Source organism: Poromitra crassiceps (genome assembly GCF_964638095.1).
Source record: "Poromitra crassiceps genome assembly, chromosome: 1".
Taxonomy (NCBI): domain Eukaryota; kingdom Metazoa; phylum Chordata; class Actinopteri; order Beryciformes; family Melamphaidae; genus Poromitra; species Poromitra crassiceps.
This window is the reverse complement of record NC_139623.1, coordinates 5,673,688-5,694,208: the sequence shown is the minus strand read 5'-3', so window position 1 is coordinate 5,694,208 and position 20,521 is coordinate 5,673,688. Positions and strand designations below refer to the sequence as shown.

At 43.1% G+C, this 20,521-nt stretch overlaps 1 protein-coding gene across 3 annotated transcripts; it reads right to left on the bottom strand.

The window, feature by feature from the left end:
* Nucleotides 1–7,326: 7,326 nt before the first annotated feature.
* Nucleotides 7,327–19,569, bottom strand: znrd2 (zinc ribbon domain containing 2). 3 transcript variants are annotated; one of them, XM_083636639.1, is made up of 4 exons: nt 19,513–19,569; nt 16,534–16,685; nt 16,331–16,415; nt 7,327–8,091 (listed from the first exon to the last, which is right to left on the bottom strand). In XM_083636639.1, exons 1-4 carry the CDS (start codon nt 19,526–19,528, stop codon nt 7,640–7,642), a joined length of 705 nt encoding a protein of 234 aa, XP_083492765.1. In that variant the 5' UTR covers nt 19,529–19,569; the 3' UTR covers nt 7,327–7,639. The 3 variants fall into 3 exon arrangements, with proteins under 3 accessions (XP_083492765.1, XP_083492766.1, XP_083492767.1); XM_083636640.1 differs by lacking the exon at nt 19,513–19,569 and adding an exon at nt 19,433–19,499; XM_083636641.1 differs by lacking the exon at nt 19,513–19,569 and adding an exon at nt 19,086–19,174.
* Nucleotides 19,570–20,521: the final 952 nt, after the last annotated feature.

Genomic DNA, 20,521 nt, shown 5'->3' with positions numbered 1-20,521 from the left:
TAATTGATGCTAAAGCTGTGTGTTATTTTGTGGGCAAGCATCAGTTTTGAGAAGAGAGAATGTGGTTTTGAGTGCTGTGTTTCACTTTGCAAGATATTGTTTTGACAAAGTGGTTATAACCCTTTTCAGTTTTAGAGTTTTGAGAAATTGAGCCACACTTTGTGGAAATGTGTTTCAATGTTTGGGAGAAACTGTCATGTCTGCTAGAAAAGTAGCCTCGGGGAAACCCTTTGCTGTGTGTGGAGAGACGTCTGGGTAGAAAGTCCCATGCTGTTCTCTATTTATAATGAACACATGTTGTTGCCTGTTGCTTTGACTGTGGATCTCTGAGTGTCTGCTTTTTGTCTTTGGCTCATCACTTAGGCATGTATTTAAGAGCATCTGTCTGAAATGTAAACCAACTGCACAGTCTTTTACATTTCTTCTGTCCCTGCTAACTTTCGCAGTCGCTCAGTTCACCTTCCCGCTTAATTACCTCTCTGGGATTACATTGTAAAGTTTTCAAGTAAAAAGAAAAAAGTAATTATCGGGCTAAAGGTCAATGCAGTATACATATATATATATATATATATATATATATATATATATATATATATATATATATATATATACACACACACACACACAGGAGCTTGAATCTTGAATCTTGAGCGTTGTCAGAGCGCTGAATGAATGAATACAATGTGTACATTCTAGAATAACAAATTATCTAACGTTAGTTTGTGGTTTGGTGGAGAGAATCCCCTCTTCACCTGTAGAGACCTGTGTAGTGGTGGGTTTCATGTTTTGTTGGTTTCATGCCAGTACTTAGTTTATCATTAATGTTAATAGTTGCCAGTTGGTTTATAGTTATGTTTAATAAACTTCTTTATTTTATTTGTGTGTGCGTCTGCGATTGCTAACTAATTGGGTGCATGTTCCCCCCTCCGTCCCACACACTGCTCTCCGACAGCTCACAGTAACAACGCTTATTTTGAAAAAAGGTTCAATTTGGCTGTGGTGACGTGACGTGGAAGCCTATGTGTGTAGTTCTGGAATAGCTTAGCATGAGCTTTTTACTTCTAGGGCTCGCATTTACGCTTCAAAACTCATGAAAGTGGTCCTCATGTGTGAAGATTATCCTGCTGAACACAGGTTCGCATTTGAATAAGCTTGCGTTAACCACAGACCTCATTTTAAGCATCGCGCCAATAACCCATTCAAAAATCCCATAGGCAGAAACAGTGAAGAACCCGGAAGTCCGGGGACTTCCACGTTGCGACTGCAAAAATACGTCATCCCTGCGGGACTCTATTATAGTGTGTAGATAGTGGGCTTTGAGAGGTGGGAAGGCTCAACTCAGTAAAATACTGTAATAAAAGTGGGTTTGTCAATGTTAGCAGAAATCTGCTATAGCCAGGACCATCAAATAATTAAATGTAACAGATTGTTGTACAAAATAACAATCTTTATTACAATCACATAAATAGGCACTCTAATGCATGAATATAAAAGGTGATGAGGGTTACAGACAGTTGGAGGCAACCAGCTACATCAAGGCTTCCATTGAATTGTAAGACCACTGCACACAGCCAACACAGGGCTACACACTAGTTTAGGGCACACTACTCAACACAGCACGCTATCACCCTCTACAGGAGGCACTGCAAGTTATCAACCAAGGTAAGCACTCAAGCACTGCAATATGACCATTAGTGGATTAAAGGTAAAATGGGAACGTCTCTCTGGATTTAATTACCCCTCCAATCTGTTCCCCCCCCCCCCCCCCCGCCACCCTTATTAAAAGCTACAAATAGGCCTAAATGCACATATAAGGAAATAGATGCAGGAACCTACAATATTTGATATAGCTTAACAGTTCAACTTAACTCGCCCGCTTGGGCGCGACCCTCCCTGGGGTCTGCGCTTTGGACGCCGTCCAACTCCCCAGGGAAACGGCTTAGCTGGACGGCGTAAACAACAGCATACAGCAGCAGAGATGATCAATTGGATTCAATGCAGCACGCATAGTCTATAGGTCTCGTCCCTGACTGGCTCCTCCTAGGCCTACACAAGAACCCTTGGGGGCCGCAGCCGCTGGCTACATATCTTCGTCGCCGGCGGTCCTAGCTGACCGCGATCGACCCCTCCCTCCGACAGCCTAGCAGAGTGCTGAGCTACAGCAGCGTAGTGCTCCGACGACGAAATGTGAGTTCCAGTATCTTTTGACTGTTCAGCGTCTCATTACATTACATTACATTACGTCATTTGGCAGACACTTTTATCCAAAGCGACTTACAATAACACATTTTTGTCAGCAATAGAGAAATCAACTATGCAACAACAGTCTACTGTATGACAGCTACAACTTCTGAAGGAATAGTGGTAAAGTTGTTTTTTTTAGAGAGAGAGAAAGATGTTCGTTCAAGAAAAGCAGCCTGAAAAGGTGTGTTTTTAGTCTTTGCCAAAAGATCGGCGGTGATTCGGCCGTCCTGACCGAAGGTGGGAGCTCGTTCCACCATTGAGGTGCCAGGGACGAGAAGAGTCGCAAATGGGATCAGCGACTTTTGAGCCCCCATAGTGGAGGAGGGGTGAGGCATCCTGCACTGGTGGAGGAGCGCAGGGAGCAGTGAGAGGTTTGGAGCCTGACCATAGATTGTAGGTACAGAGGGGCTGTCTGGTGTACTGCCCTGTAGGCCAGAAAAGTGTCGCATCCCCGTCCGCAATCAGTCTCACCGGTCTCACCTGTGTTCAATCAGATCAGTTCATTCTATCAGTTCACTTCCTGGTATGTGCTCACTTCCTGGATAAGCTATGAAAATTTCAGAAAGATCCGAGCGTTGGTTCCAGAGTTATTCAAGAAAAACCTCTTATTGGCTGTTTAGAAGGCTCTGGGAGGCTTAATTTGCATGTTTGTCCCATCATGCAATTCTGACCTTCTTAGAGACACAAAACCCAGAATGAAACACACATCTCTCAGAATCATCCCCCTGGCCGTTTGGGCATTCAGACATTTGCCTCCATTGAGGCAGCATAATAAGTCCATAATAAAGGATTTATTAACCTTAATAAGGCACTGTTCTCGCTTTAGATCCGGTACCTACAAAAAGCATAGTTAACTGTTAATAAGTGCATAGTTAACTGCTAATAAGGTAATAACAAACTATGTATTAAGCTTAATGAAGTAACAAAATGAGGTAGTAAAGGTGGTTATAAAGTGTTTATAAATGTCTTATAAGCTACCAATAAACATGTTTATAATGTGATTATTAACTCATTGAGTGCCATGGACGAACATGTTCGTCATTTCAAATAGTAACGTAGAGTGCCAAGGACGGACATGTTCGTCAATTGCGTTTTTTGACGGTGGGGCGTCGATCAAAGCCTTCTGCCTCTCCTGTACAAATATTATAGCTATTGGAGGTCTATAACCTATTTTACAGAACCCTTAGGTGGCGACAGTGCTCTCCAGGTTAACAGAAAGGCAGAGAAAAACAGAGAATAAGTCGTTGGGGAAACGGAAATCGCATCGCATCCGTATGCATCGATATGCATGAAGCGTTTTAACGTTAGATGTGCCTGCAGCAGGCAGCAGCCAATCTGCTCCCACAATTGAGCTCCTCCATGTCCGCTGCGCCAGCCCATTCGCATGATCAGCCGTTATTATTCTCAACTGGAAGCATACAGTAGTAGCCGGTGACAAACACGCGCAAAAACCTGGATGTCGCGCACCCTTCACAGTGCAGAGCAAACTTAGCAGAGAGCCACCTCCCATACAGGAGGAGTGTGCAGTTGAGGCGGGGCGGGGCGGGGGGGGGGGGGGGGGGGGGGGGGGGGCACGCAGAGCAGCACACAACACTGACCCAGACAGACCCAGGCAGCAGGACAGGGTTGGCAAACGCAAGCCAGAATATCCGATGCCCACCAGCAGCAAATCAAGATCAGCAAGAAGCTGCAACCAGCAGCGCACGCAGGGGCCAGCGCTGCTGGTTGCAGCTAAAAATATTATTCTGCCAAACAAAATTCCCTGGCCTTCACTGTTTTATTGAAGGAAATTATTTTTGAGGTGTGACTACATCAGAAAATTAGCTTCAGAGTCAGTGATGTGTTTGAAATGTTTAATTTCACAAAAGGGCCATTATCTCAGCTTCTAGAAAAAAACTGCTCTTTTTTGTTAAATCAAGCTATCTTCTCCGGCTGATAACTAAAGAACGGAAAATGATATCAATAAACCTGTTTTTGCTGATGATAGAAAAGAGTCTCATCGTTCTTTTTGCGTGTTCATTGTTTACATAGTAATATCACACAATATTCTGTGGGCCTCGAGAAATCACTGAAAAAAGCTCTGAAACTCTGGCACTGGGAGCGTCCGTTCTCCAAAAGTGGCTGGCACTCAATGAGTTAACACTTATATAGTATTAACATATAATAGTCTTAATAAGCACCTTATAAGAGCCTTATTACCTATTCATTAACACTTATTAATATAACCTTAATACTAGAACGACCGCACCGTGGATTTATGCCTCCACCATTAGTTCATTCTTGGGAATCGCATTCGTGAGGTCACAGTGACCTTGAACTTTGACCACCAAAATGTAATCAGTTCATCCTTGAGGCCAAGTTAATGTATGAGGCAAATTTGATGAAATTCTATCAAGGCATTCCTGAGATATGGTGTTAACAAGCTTGAAAATGGCGTTGGAGAGGTCACAGTGACCTTGACCTTTGATCACCAAAATGTAATCTGTTCATCCTTGCGCCCAAGTCGACATTTGAGCCAAATTGGAAGAAATTCCATCAAGCCGTTTTTGAGATATCGCTTTAACGAACTTGGGAATGGCATTCGTGAGGTCACAGTGACCTTGACCTTTGACCACGAAAATCTAATCAGTTCATTGTTGAGTCCAAGTCGATGTTTGAGGCAAATTTGATGAAACTCCGTCAAGGCATTCCTGAGATATCGCGTAACAAGCTTGAAAATGGCGTTCGAGAGGTCACACTCACAGTGACCTTGGCCTTTGACCTTTGACCACCAAAATCTAATCAGTTCATGCTTGAGTCCAAGGCGATGTTTGATGCAAATTTGATGAAATTCCGTCATGGCATTCTTGAGATATTGCGTTAACAAACTTGAAAATGGCGTTCGAGAGGTCACAGTGACCTTGGCCTTTGACCACCAAAATCTAATCAGATCATCCTTGAGTCTAAGTTGATGTTTGAGGCAAATTTGATGAAATTCCATGAAGGCGTTCCTCAGATATCGCGTTAACGAACATTGGACGTACGGACGGACGGACAACCCGGATCCATAATGCCTCCGGCCTGGCTATCGCCGGCAGAGGCATACTAAAGCGTTACCATAAAATTTGCTGATTTAACCATGCAATAACAACAGAAAGGCTAAATGACAATATAAGGCTACTAAAACTGGTTAAAATGGACACACACACACAACACACACCCACACCTGCCAACTGTGAAAAGAGGACCCCTTTGAAAATGTTTTTTCCCTCGCCAAAATTTTGCCTAACTTTGGAGTGTTATTTAGCTACCTTCCTGACAAACTAGCATGTCATGGTTGGTACAAATCTATTCCTTAGGTATTCTAGTTTCATATGATACCAGAAACTTCACTCTGGCTTTAACTGAGCCTGCTGGAGCCTCTGAAAGTAAATGTTCAAAATTGGGGTATTTCCCAAATATCGCGATATTTCTGAAAATCGGCCCAATCCAACTACTCCAAGGGGTTAATGTGTACTGTATGTATACAGGTAAACTGTTTTCTGTAAAAAAAAATGCAATTCTCTGGCGGACCACCAGGCAGAGCCCAACAGACCACAGTTTGGGAACCAATTGCTTAGAGCAGTGATACTCAACTTGCGGCCCGCATTTTTTTTTTTTTACAGTGCACCTGAACACAACATGCAAGATACCCGCTGAATAAGTGTCCAAATGTTCATGTCATTCTGCCCAATACTCCACTTCCGGTGTGCACAACATTGTCAGACTAATCTCTGGCTGACACCCCAAAAACCTACAATCCGCTACAGAAAAATGTATATTGTTTGTTTATTAACTGGCCCCTGGCCTTCTATCATTTCACGAAAGTGGCCCCCGGGCAAAGCAAGTTGAGTATCCCTGTGTTAGAGAAACAGGCTTTGGGACAATTGGGCAGGTGAAGTCAATGAGTTGCCCTCTTCCTTGTCTCCACAGTGTGGGATGCCCGTACATAAGGCACTTCACCCCCAGTTCAGTGGTCACCAGTAGAGGACTGGTGGCACTGGCTGTCTCCCAGGGGTGTGTTTATGACACAAGGTGGCACTGAAAGAGACAGTAAAGTTTTAAAGCTATATTCCACCCAAATACTAATTTCTATCCAAAGCCTTGTAGTTTTAAAGGTATATTCCACCCAGTTACTTTATGTCTAAGTTTACTTATAGTTTTAAAGGTATATTCCACCAAGATACTACCTTCTGTCCAAGTACTTATACTTTTAAAGGTGTATTCCACCCAAATACCACTTTCTGTCCAACTATGTAATTTTAAAGGTTTATTCCACCAAAATACATCTTACTAGACGCCAAATTAATTATAAAAGCAGTATGACCATGCCGCCATCATTTCACAACATATTGATTTAATGAGTCATAACAATTAATATGCTTGGAAAAAAAAAAATTCATCATCACTGAGGAAAGAGAATCAGCCAAATGTTCAAAACTTTGTTCATAAACACGAATGGAAGCCAAAGCAAAGTCAAGAGTACCTTGTAGGGCTGGGCGATATAGCTAAAAAGTATATCGATATAAAATATCAAACAAAAAACGTTTGGTAACGTGTATTTCAGGGTTGTTTAACGTTAACGTGATTCAGTATATGAGCTGCCCCGCATCGCGCAAGTAACGTTGCAGACATCTGCATTTGTGAAATTGGTGTGTAACATTAACGTTAACGTCCCGGTAACACAAGACTGCGGGCTCAACGGTAATATGGGACGCAGTCTCACACATTGTCAATTTATGTTAACATGAATTGAAACTCGCATTTAATTCTTTAACGTTTACAGACAACTGTGTTCTGCTTTCGGCTTTCTCTTCCTTCTGTTGAGATTTCAAGTGTGGTGGCTGGGTGAAACCAAACGTGCTGTTCGCGTCACTAGCACTGCCCATTGTCAAGGGATATGATTGGCTGTTTATGAGCTGGGGCGGGTGCACACTCGGGGTTTGTCTGACCTGTCTGTTAAATGATTAGCTGTTTCCGTGTCACTCGCAGCACGCTCCATTAACAAGGGACATTTTTTCATGCAGCCGTGCTATTGAACCATTTCTTTATTGTATTGATGGCGTCTCTATCGCGATATACATGTATATATATATATATATATATATATACGGTATATATATATATGTATATATATATATATATATATATATGTGTATATATATATATATATATATATACGTTTTACCGCCCAGCCCTAGTATACTTCTGACATTCAAATCCTATTTCAAGTGCATTTTTGCCAAATTCCTCTTTCAATTCAACTCTAAGCATGGGTTCAGTCAAAGAGAGCCGTTGAAAAGCAGCTGAACAGTCATTAACCCAAAACAGAGGCAAGCAGAACCAGCATTGCGTGGGCCCAGCAGGTCCAGGGTGGCTACTGGCTGAGCTCCCTGAGGCTGCGCAGCGACTGGGCACAGCTGGTGATGAGGCTGCACAGCTGGATGCTTCCCTCCAGGGAGGCCGAGCTCTGTAGCTGGGAAGTGGCCCAACGAAGTTTGGTTAGAACGGCTTCCTCAGCCTCTTGCAACACAGGATGGTGGGTGGCGGTTGGTGGGGAGGCAGGAGGCAGAGCGGGGGGGTAGGTGGTAGCCAGGACTGTGGTGGGGGCAGCAGGGGTGGTAGGAGCAGGGAGAGCAGGTGGAGGCAGGGGGCCTCTCAGCCCTGCGGCGGCCCCCTCACAGTGCTCCGGTCTGGGCTGAGGAGCTGACCCACTCCCCTGGCTGGTGCTGGGGACTGCGTTCAGTTCAGCGGCTTCGGACGGTGCCGGGGGCTGAGCTGCAAGCTGCCTCTCTCTGACCTGGGACAACGCTGCCTGGGCATTTAGAGCTGAGTGGACGAGGGAAGAGGAAGAAATGCAGACAGGAAATAAAGAAATGAAGGGAGAGTGTAAGGGAAAGAGGAGAAATGATGGGGGAAAGGAGAAAGAATGAGGAGAGGACAGAAGACAAAAGAGCAGATCAAATAGCTGTAGTGATGATTGGAGAAGTGGGTATACTCTTAATTTACACCCCTGATCTCACTACTAATAAGGCGAGGTGTTCCGCACAGCTCACAATTGCTCAACTGTGCAGGTGCGAGCATGAGAGGCACACTAGAAATGAGCACACGAGTCCAACTCAATTAACAGCAGACACCAGCTGATCCAATTTAAAGTCACTCACCGTCTTCATTATTCCAAGTCTAGGTTTCACAAGATTTACCCTGCTGTCTCTTTACTTTACTTTACTTTATTTCATTTGGCAGACGCTTTTCTCCAAAGCGACGTACAACAGTGGTAAAAACAGTACAGGCAATAAAAAGTCAGCAAGTACATAAATACTACATAATAGCATTATAAAGTATAGAAGTATCAAAATAGAAGTATAGATAAATATCAGACATACAATCGTACAATCAACATCAAAAATCAACTATTTCCCTTCCTTATAAGTCATGCATGGTCGTCAGTGTGAAAGTATTCATGAAATAGGGTTTTGAGTCTCTTTTTGAAGATAGGGAGAGTTTCGGCTGTTCTGATGGAATTTGGCAGATCATTCCACCAACGAGGAACGACAGAGGAGCAAAGTCTAGATGAAGATCTAGGGCCCGTCGGTGGTGGAAGCGCCAGAAGCCTTTCGTTGGCAGAACGTAGTGGACGGGAGGGGGTGGAAAGTTGAATGAGTGAGTTTAAGTAAACTGGGGCGGAATCAGTAGCAGTTTTATGCTGCGTTTTTGGATCATCTGTAGAGGTTTGAACATTTTTGCTGGAAGGCCGGCTAGTAGAGAGTTACAGTAATCAATGCGTGATAGAACCAGAGCTTGGACGAGGAGCTGTGCTGTGTGCTCGGACAGATAGGGTCTGATTTTTTTTATATTGTACAAGGTGTATCTGCATGATCGGGCAATTGAGGCTACCTGCACTTTGTGGGATAATTGGTCGTCGAGCATGACCCCCAGGTTGCGGGCGGACTGTGCAAGTTGTGTTGATCCGAATTTGATGTTGATTTAATGTTGAATGGAGAGGTTGGCTGGAATGATAAGGAGTTCAGTTTTGGAGAGGTTGAGTTGTAGGTGACGTTCTTTCCTCCAGGTGGAGATGTCTGTAAGGCATGCTGAGATTAGGGCTGTTCGATTTTGCCTAAAAATTAAATTGACGATTTTTTCTCTCAAAACTCGATTTTTGATTTCGATTTTTTTTATACTATTATACTTCTCTAAACATTTGTTGCCTTGCAGAGCTCTTTTTTCATAAGGGACTAATTATGCTTTTACTCTGAAGGCAGAACAATCCAACTTCCTGTTTTAGCCTAACTTGCTACGCCTACTTCCTGGCTGTTGCTTGCTAACCTGCAGTCACTTGACACTGGTGGATTTGCACTTTTGGAGGTGAGTCCTAACGTTACTCGGTGGCCTCACGTGTTGTTATGTGAACTAAAGGAAACATTTCAGCGTCCAGTGATAACGTCTTTGTTCGTGCGCGCGCGTGTGTGTGTTGTGGTAATCGTTATCTTGCACAGCCCGCCCCGCAGTGCAACATGCTGCTCAGTGCTCACACACTGTGCTTTTTGGAGGGGTTGAAATAAGTTCATTGCTGCTGTCTTTAGTAGCCAGCAGTAGTCACACCCTCCAGAGAGACTTTACAGTAGACTTTTACAGTAGACTTTACATGACAGAGAGCCGCCCCGCCGTAACGTAATTACCCTAGTTAAAAAAAAAATCGATTTTACGATTTTCATTTTTTTAACATCGTCCTAACTAATTAATTCGATTACGATTCAAAATCGATTTATCGAGCAGCCCTAGCTGAGATTTGTGCTGAGACAGTGGAGTCGTCTGGTGGGAAGGATAGGAAGAGCTGGGTGTCGTCAGCGTAGCAGTGGTATGAAAAACCATGGGCGCCACTGATGGAGCCGAGTAGGATGGTGTAGATTGCGAACAGAAGGGGGGCCTAGCACTGAACGCCTGTGGTAAGGTCATGCTGCTTAGACAGTTCCCCCCTCCAGGATACTGTAAGGATCGCCCGGAGAGGTATGACTTAAACCAGCTGAGGGCAGATCCGGAGATGCCGAGTTCGGCGAGTGTTGAGAGGGGGATTTGGTGGTTGACTGTATCGAATGCCGCTGATAAATCAAGCAGTAGAAGAGCAGAAGACTGTCCTGCGGCTCTGGCCAGCCACAGTGACTCTGTTACAGAAAGTAATGCTGTTTCAGTGGAGTGTCCTTTTTTGAAGCCGAATTGGTTTGTGTCATGTATGGAGGGTGGATCGTGCCTAAATCAAATACAATACACACATTGAAATACTATGCACACATTGAAATACAATACACATATTGGAAATACAATACATATATTGAAAATACAATATACTGTACATCTGAAGAATACAATACATGTGTAACAATAAATACAATACCAAAATGCTTAAATACAATACATATATTGAAAATACAATACACATCTTGAAAATACAACAACTGTATTATATTTTCGATATGTGTATTGTATTTCGATATGTGTATTGCTTTTTCGATGTGTATTGTATTTCAATGTGTGTATTGTATTGAATTTTGGCATGAATAATCCTGACTGGCATTGAAAATCATGGCATTTTTTCGCTATGGCAACCACAAATCTCAGGCGACGCGTATTTAGTTGTGTGTATTGTATTTAGTTGTGTGTATTGTATTTTTAGTTGTGTGTATTGTATTTCAGTGTGCATTTGTGACGAGTAGTACTTCTTGATTCTGATTGGCTTGACGTATCACTCCGGACCGGAAGCTCCGCTCAGCTGGCGGCTATGGAGCCATGGAGCAAATTCCTCCTCCCAGTACCCCTCCTCCACCAGCCACTCATCCTGGGCCCTCAATATGCCCCAGTATGTGTTAGCCTCATCTGGATCAACTTCCATGGGAGTTTGTGGTTCTGTGCAAGGTAACGTCAAAACGACAGGACAATTATCTAGCTCGGTAGACCTCTGGTTAGCCAGATAGCTAGCTAGCTAGCTAGCTAGATATTTTCCAGTGGTTTTGACGTTAACGTTACCTTGCACAGCACCACAAACTCTTGATTCCATGGAAGTTGATCCATGTGAGGGTAACGTTACAGACATTGGGGGCACAGGATGAGCTGCTGGAGGAGGGGTACTGGGGGGAGGAATTAGATCCATGGCATTAGCTGCCTCCCGCAGCAGATCGGCCCACGTCTTCGTCGACATTTTGCCAGCAAGGTAGCCAAGGTAGCCAACTTAAGCTTAATTTATACTCTTTAGAAAGTGTCTCTCGACACATGGTCGCAGACTAAAAAGAAGTGTCTCTCAGGGTGGTGCACTCTGAGCCAGCTGAGTGGAGCGGGAACGGAGTGATTACGTCACAACTCAAAAAAACGGGAAACATTCCTGATCAGGGATCAGGTTGATGTTGAATGAGGACAGGAAGTCAGTGGCATAGGCTTTGTCGGTGTGGATGTTCATGTCTCCCATGACTAACAGAGGTGTGTCATTATCGGGGATGGCAGATAGTAACATGTCCAGTTCAACTACAAAGTCCCCCAGTCTCACCACTATATGATAGGTGTCAGGTGTTAAATGGTAAATGGCCTGCATTTATATAGCGCCTTTATCCAAAGCGCTTTACAATCAGTAGGTACATTCACCCATTCATACACCAATGGCGGCAGGCTACCACGCAGGGTGCTGGCACACCATCGGGAGCAATTTGGGGTTCAGTATCTTGCCCAAGGACACTTCGACATGCAGAGTGGAGGAGCCGGGAATCGAACTACCGACCTCTTTTATCCAAAGCGATTAGTGGACGACCCGCTCTACCTCCTGAGCTACAGCCGCCCCAAGTGTTAAGAGGGTACACTGTCCCATGCTTTTTGGTTTCGCCCTTCTCTATCTGGATTCTGGGCCAAAATATTTGATTGGTATTCTATGGCCTATAAAATAACCCTTCAGCCGGAGGCGGAGCTCGCCATCTTCGGCTGCTCGGAATCCTCTCTGCTCCTTCCTACGGCTGTGCAGCAGTCTTTGCAACTGTTGCCAAGAGACTTATTCTGAAGGAGTGGAAGTCCCCCTCTCCACCTTCCTTTCAACTGTGGCTGACGGACATGATTTCGGTTGTGCACATGGAAGGACTTAGGTTCATGAGGTCCAACTCACTTGGGAAGTTTGAAACTATCTGGGATCCGATAATGGCCTACCTGGATGAGGTTAGAGGTGGCGAGTAACTCGCCCAACTGATTTCCCATGGACTCCTTGTGTAGGATCGTATGCAAAAAAACAAAAAAAAAATCTGTGTAGCACATGGATACCCTACGTGGCTGGTAGCGCCAAGTTAATGTTGTAATGTTGATGATGTGTGTGTGTTTTTTTTGGATGTGTGTCTGAACTTATTTGTTGTTCTTGTTTGTTCTCATGTTCTGAAAATTGAAAAATCAAATATTGGGAAAAAAGAAATGAGCAGACGATATTTTTAGATTTTTTTTAAAGCGGCCCGTCCAGCAAAGGATAAACGCCCTGTGTTATAAACCACTGGTTCCCAAAGACTGGGTCGGGACCCACAGGTAGGTCGCAGGAGATTTTATTTGGGTTGCCAAATAAATTTGCTGAATTTCTCCCACAATCTTTTATTTAAATTGAGTATAATTCTTTTCTGATGAGAGGGAAAAAAATAAAGCCCGTTAACTCCCCCTAAATGTACTTATTTTGTCTGATTGATAAACTTGAAATGTTATATTGTTTTACTGATTAGATGAGAGGAAATAAAAACAATGATTTATAAAGTTGAAATGTTATATTGTTTTACTGATTAGATGAGAGGAAATAAAACAATGATTGATAAAGTTGAAATGTTATATTGTTTTACGGATTAGATGAGAGGAAATAAAAACAATGATTGATGAAGTTTAAATATTATATTGGTTTACTGATTAGATGAGGAAATAAAAACAATCAGATAGGCTGTTAACTCCCCCTAAATGCATTAATTTGGTCTCATTTATAAAGTATTTAACATGTATATGTTTTCAATAACGTGCATCAAATGAAATTGTGATTTATCAAACATATATCTCTTTGAAATGGCTGCTTTACCTAGTCAAGATAATATAAGGTGATGCAGAACTGGCAGTAAAAAACGGTCAGTAACGTTCATTTATGCACACATTCACTTCTCTCATGATTTATAGAGAAGGCCTTGTGAATTGGGTCATGATGGTTTGTCATTTTTAAGAAGTGGGTCCCCAGAAAACAGTTTGGGAAACATTGTTATCAACAGTGACATAAGACTACACTTGCATATTTAGCTGGCCCAAAAGTGGACCAGTAGTATTGCCACATTGTCACTTAACTTCTACTGTTTGACTTCAGGGAGTACGGTAAGGATCATGACCTAACCTGGAGGGTGTTGGTCATTCAGATAAGCACATGGCTCTGACATCACTCCTTATCACAAGGATGCCAGTTAGGAGATGACCATCAGTTTTGTGGCATCCACATCTTTAGCAAAACCAGGAATACACTTTTAGCTTGATTTATGGGCAATTATTTTTCTTGGGAGGCCACATGAGAAACCCAGATTGTTGTCCAGGGCTTTTTGTTTTGTCATGCCGTAACCTCTGATGTTATCAGTAGATTAAATGAAAGAAAACCTGCTGGAAGAAGCACACGACACACAAGTGTTTCAAAACAAAAGCCAATACAAATTCAAACACATGGAGGGAATTTAAATGGAAAATAATCACTAGATTCTTTAGAACACCAGAAATTGTAGCCAAAATGGGTCCTTCACTTTCCAGCTCATGCTGGCGAAATTGTGGAGCCGATATGGCCAATCACACACATGTATTCTGGCTATGTCCTAAACTAAATTTATTCTGGGGAGAGGTATTTGACGCCTTAAAAGAGGTCTTCCAACAAGATATACCGCAAGACCCCACAGTGGCACTGTGGGTAATACCTCAAGGCCTAGGCAGGAGGGCCAAAAAATATCTTTTAAATATACTACTAACTACAGCCTTAAAGTGTATTACTATAAGATGGTTGAAACCAGATCCTCCCACATATAATATGGATTCAAAAAGTGTGGGATATTTACCAGATGGAGCAAATCACTTACACACTAAGGCTTCAGAAACCATTTTTTGTTAAAAGATGGGGGCCTGTCTTGACTCTATTAATGCAATGAGGTTTACTACCCAATGCTGTACACCCCCTAGTCTAATTTACATTCTCTCACACATTTCTGATAGATATCACGTACATACATACACACTAGTTCCCCCGATGTACATTTTCTCTCTTCTCTCTCTCTTGCTCTCCCTCTCTATGAAGTGCTGCTGGACATATGTATATGTTGGAGTGGAGGTTTATTATTTTTATTTGTTTGTTTTTAGGTTTGATGTTCATTATTATTGTCATTACAAGCTATGAGTGTATATACAATGATAATGTGTACAATAAGCACACTGCTGGAAAAGGAAAAGGAAAAAGCAAACAACTGTAATGGAAGGAATACAATGTATGATGTACAATGTTGATGTAAACCAAATAAAAATTAAGTAAAAAGAAAAAGAAAAAAAAAAGCCAATATAGGTCATCTCATTTGATTTTTCTAGCTCCATAAGTCAAATGATGTGGTTTGTCATAGACCTCCCAGGCAAGGCAGAACCGGCATGGAGGCCGGTTCTGGCCCCCAAGCCGTATAATGCCCAGGTCTGCTATAGGCTATAGAGGGGATTTACAAGTGGGAATACTCAATGCAAACAAACAAAAAACAAGTGGGTATACTCAACATTACTACCACAAGACGGCTACCAGGAGATGTCGAATAGTCGTCACATGGTTTGAAACTTGCGCTGCCCCAGGCGGCAGCAGCAGCTGCCAGAGCTGCCCTTCTCATCTTGTGTCTTTTACACTCATTTCTATGCATTTACTTTTTCTACATGTATTGTTAATCAGGGTTAAGTATTAAGCTACGTTAATTAGCTTAGAACTATGTGGCTTTGCACGTTTGTTGTCTTTCTCGCTATCGGAGTACTTTCATTGTTGCGAGCGGCTCCTTGGTTTCTACAGGGATCAGATGATCCTCTGACAGTGCGGTGCAAGTCCCCCAAAGAGCTGCCGAGCGGGCGATTGTTAAAGCCCCAATCAGTAAGATTTTTGACATTTTTTACTGTAATATAAGAGCTTTTTAGTCTTAGGACATGGTAGATTGACTTGTAATATGGAGACTCTCGGCTTTATTTATCCCACACCGCCCTCCATTGGCCAGCCCTGGGACTAAACAGTTTGCTGCCAGCGTCCCGAGGCAAGAAAAAAGAAAAAAGAAAAGGATGCGCGCATGCGCTGTACAGCGGAAGCGCTGTCTTCATGAAAACAAGGAAGTAACTCGATTCGGATTTGCTACGAAAATGATGTTTCACGGAACTATGGATTATTATTTCATCACGTGGTGAGTACCCGATGTCACAACATGTACATAGAGCTTTCTGGCGCTGTGTTTTGTTGACTTTGAACGCCGATATCGTTATCGATACTAATGCACGCAGAGGGCGCCGTTTCTCCAATAGTAAAACTTGGAAAACTTACTGAATGGGGCTTTAAGTCAGCGGGGATATACAACAAAATATACAAACACACGGTTTCTATCCAGACTTGATCCAGTTGGTGCACACGGCACGGGCAGGATTTGCAATGAGAGCCGCATGATGAAGGGAGGGAGAGTCGCCACTGACGTGAGCAAGAGATGGTGCAGCTCTCGACACATGAACGTTACAGTGAAAGAATGTGTGCGCAGCTCGGACATCGAACTGTTAGCAGTAAGTGTCTGTTCATATTTACTAGTCCAGAGAGTTTTCCCAAAGCCATTATGATCATGTCTACATTCCTCCCACGTCACGGGCTGCTGTCATCAACTCGGTGACAGAGACTACTTTTGACCTTTACTGGCCCTGCACGAGGCGACGTCACCGCAACTTCATTGGTAGAAAGGTCAACTGGGGGGAGGACAGGAGTCGTGCAACCGCTAATGTATAGCCTGCACTACACCACTGACAACTGGTGTGTTTGTGTGTTTGTTGTGCGTACCAGGGTTGTCCTTGTCAACATCAGAGTCCAGCTCCTGACATGATACACAGTAGTTCTTCTGCTGCTTGTCCTGGAGAAGAATTGTCTGGATACACAGATATATTTTTTTGTTTAACCCAAAGACATACAGTATACTGTACACACTCCTCCCCGCCCCCCCCCATTATTCAGACACCGTCAAAATAAAACTCCACACCACTCACCCCACACAGCTCACAACAGTCTGCCAGCATCTTGTATCCTTTGAGCAGATAGCCTCCCATCAGTCTGCTGATTTTGTCTTGTCGCTCCCTGCGAGCCTGGATCACCTTCATCTCTGCGTCTGTCGGAGGCTCCCACTCATAGTCCTCGTCATCTAGGATCACAGTAACAAGGTGTTTGTTTCATTGCCTCCACAGTGTGGCCATAACATTTCAGTAAGTCCAGTTGATGTCAATGGCTTACAAACAAAACAGCATAACAGCAAATAACTGCTTTCTATTCAATAACAGGGGTGCTAGTATTGTCTTTTTAAATTTGGTTCAACATAGGGCTGGGTGATAAAACCATAGCAATATATATTGGGATAGACATGTGATCAATACAATAAATAAATGGCTCGATAGAGCCGTTCGATAGACTGCATGAAAAAAACAAGAGCGCTTCTCCTCCGTGGCCATGGTCCGTGGCAGAGCAATTTGGCTCATAAACAGCCTATCATGTCCTTTGTTAATACAGCGTGCTACGAGTGACACGGAGACAGCCTAAAATTTACAGACAAACCCTGAGCATGCACCCGCCCCAGCTCATAAACAGCCAATCATATCCCTTGACAAATGGGCAGTGCTAGTGACGTGAACAGCATGTTTGATCTCACCCGGCACCACACACCTCCAAGTGAATCAACAATAACAGAAGAGAAAATGTGTGCGGGGAGAAGACGTGGAGGACATTGTCAATACAAGGGATGCCGAAAGCAGGAAACCGTTGTGAAAGAATGTTACAAAGAATTCAATGTGAGTGAGTTTCAATTCATGTTAACGTAAATTGACAGCATATTAAGCCTGCAGTCTTTCCACCAATTTCACAAATGCGGACCGCTCCAACGTTACTTTGTGGAATGCGGGGCAGCTCATTCACTGAATCACCTAACGTTAAACATTAAAAGTGTTGACAACGCTGAGGAAGGCCTTTGGCTGAAATGTTTGTTGCTGCTGCCCGGGTTTGAGGAATTATTCAAACCTATGAAAGGACATTTGGAGTGCTGGCTTTTCTCTCTTCATTAAACCTGAAGTTACCTCGCTAAGCCACTAATCTTGCTTCGTGGTATAGGCCTCTGATGTGTCAAACTCATTTTGATTCACGGGCCACAGGGGACCCAATTTAGTCTCAAGTGGGCTAGACAAAGAAGGTTAATCCATAATAACATCACCTCCAACTTTTCCCATTTATTTTAGTGTAAATTAGGTGCCTGGCCCAAACATCATAAACGCCTCTTGACCATTGGTTGTATGACAGCCAAAAGAATGGCACTACAGTGGAAATGTGCAGATGTATTGGACAGTGATCAGCGGTTGAGGTCTTTCCTAGACATGTTGGTGATGGAAAACCTGAGCTTGAAAAATTGGATTGAACGACATCTCAGTGCAATTTTCACACTTTGCAAAGTCATCCTGTGGGCCGGATTGGACTTTTTGGCGGGCCGGTTCTGGCCCCCGGGCCGTATGTTTGACACCCTGCATTAGACAGATATACACACAGCCAGGGGATCAGAGTAGCGGTGAGGCCGGGTGAGTGCGCGCATCTGCAAGCCCACGAAGCAGGCGAGACCTCGAGGGGAAACCAACGAGGGACAATATTGTGAGTCTAAAACTCAACAATGTTGGACCGGAAGTGCCCGCAACTGTAATGGCGGCAACTGGTGTCGCAACTTCCACTCTGGATCTGACGAGTTTAACAAAGAGGGAACAGACACACAGAGAACAGCACTGCAAGGAGGACGACGAAGAGGCACGGTAGGCTAGAAAGGAGTGCTGGAGTGCTGCAGGCAAGGTGGAGCAGCCGCTGAGCTGCGTATGACAGACGGCAGAAATGAGCGATGAGGAGGAGGAGGGAAAGGTGGAAGACGACGACGACGCACGGTAGCCTAGCCCTCTATTTCAGTATTGATTTGTTTTGGAGGAAGTGTAAGAAAAGAAGCCAAAGAATACATCTTCATAAGAAAGGGAAAGTTCAGAATCAATATTAAGGGAAATAAAAGTACAGACATCTTGCCAAAATGTACAGGAGTGGGGACATGACCAAAAACCGATCGATAAAATGAACAGTTCACTTCAAGGTCCTTTTTATATCTTTGTAGAAAAGTCTTGGTGGGGTAATAATGAATAATTTTGAAAGATATTTCTTTGACATTATTTACAATCAGTTATTTAGAGACAGGCCCCAAATTTGCTTCAAGTTCAAGCATGGAGTAATGTTATTCCAGTAGGAGACTACATTTGGAACAGAGACATGTCTTTTTTTTAGCAAAGACAATTCCAATGCTACAGAGTTTCTGAAGCCTTATACAGCACCAGAAGGAATTGCATCAACAACTGCATAATCTCTTGGTGGTAGAAGTTGTCTAGAAGTTCAGAGTATGACATAATGACGAGCCACTAGAGTTGACGAGCTAATTAACCAGATAAATTCCTGGGCAAACCAGTTTTCCAAGAATAATGATTTGTGTTTATATAATATGCCTCTATTGTTTCAGATGTAGCGTTAGCGTTATTACCTCAAACCATAGATGTGACGTGCACAGCACCGCAACAGCCTTTTAGCATTTAGCTAGCTAGTAGTGTTACCACAAGAGTTAACGCTAAGCTTATTTCATGTGACCCTCGGCGTTAGATTAGTAACGTTAACCTGGCTAGCGTTAGGTAAATTAAGATGCTTTCAAATACAGTAACGTTACTCGGCTAGCAACTCATGACAAGCTTGCAACGACGAGATGCCAACAGTGCTAAGGTAGTTAGTTGTTAGCTAACGTCACGTAGCCTTACGCTAGTTAACTGGGCTGTATCAAATCTTAAATTGAAAAATAGCAATACAGACGAGTCTCCCTTCATCTGCAATGCATACGTCAGAATAATTCCGTGTCCACAGTGTGCCTGAATGGGAGAAAAGTCAAAGTTAATTCGCTAGCTATGAGGTTCACTAACCTCCATTCAAAGCCATGTTGCTACACCGCACGTTATGCGTGATGACGTGATGTTGACTACTTCTTCTTCTTCTCCTTCTTTTTCTTCTTCTTCTTTTGATTTCCGGCAGACTAGGCACGGGTTGGTGCATTGCTGCCTCACACTGCTATAACTACGTCACTGCACATTGACCTATATCCTCTGATACAGGTCTGTAGCTACTGTACAAGGAAGCAAACTACTTCCCTAACACTATTTATTTGTGCCACTCCATCACCCAGCAGTGTTTTAAGGGAAAAGCTTTCAACTCCCAGTTTGCCCAGCTCAATAAATAGCTCCATCCTTTCCTTGGCATAGTGAACATTGCAACAGTAGACTACATGCTGCACAGTTTCTACTACTCCACAATCCTCACACTTGCCATCTTTGTGTTTCCCCCATTACCATCAGCCCACTTGCCAGCAGTGTTGGCGGTAACTCATTACAAAAGTAACATATTACATGTAATATATTACTTTTAGCAGTAACTCAGTAATATAACTTATTACTTATATGATTTCAGTAATATTATACCAGTTACTTTGTCAAGTAACTCAAGTTACAAATTGAGTTACATTTTATTAAATCAAAGCACATATTTAAAAAAGATACAATAATTTCCTAATCAAATTGTGTGTTTTTATCCAAATAACCACTATAGATGACAATAACAAAGGAAAGGAAAAACATTTAGAATTTTGGACGGTTTACACTGACTTCAAGGCGGTTGAAATTATTTTTCAGGATGGTTCCGGGGTGGTGATGTCATTCTGCTGCTGCTGTTGTTTTGGTGAAAGTAATGCAAAAGTAGTGTAATAAGTAACGAGTTACTCTACACAGACAGTAATATTGTAAAGTAACTTATTACTTTCAAATGAAAGTAACTAGTAAGTAGTAGTACGGGATGGGATTAGCACCCCATAGGTTGAGGCCACGTCTCGTCATAGACGCTGGGTTAGCTTGCTCAGCCTTGCTGGGGGCGGGGTCAGGG

Coding starts and splice junctions, on each gene's coding strand:
- znrd2 (XM_083636639.1), bottom strand. Junction 16,416..16,533: donor ACTGTTGTGAGCTGTGTGGG/GTGAGTGGTGTG, acceptor CTGTGTATCCAG/ACAATTCTTCTCCAGGACAA. Junction 8,092..16,330: donor TGTTGACAAGGACAACCCTG/GTACGCACAACA, acceptor TCGTCCACTCAG/CTCTAAATGCCCAGGCAGCG.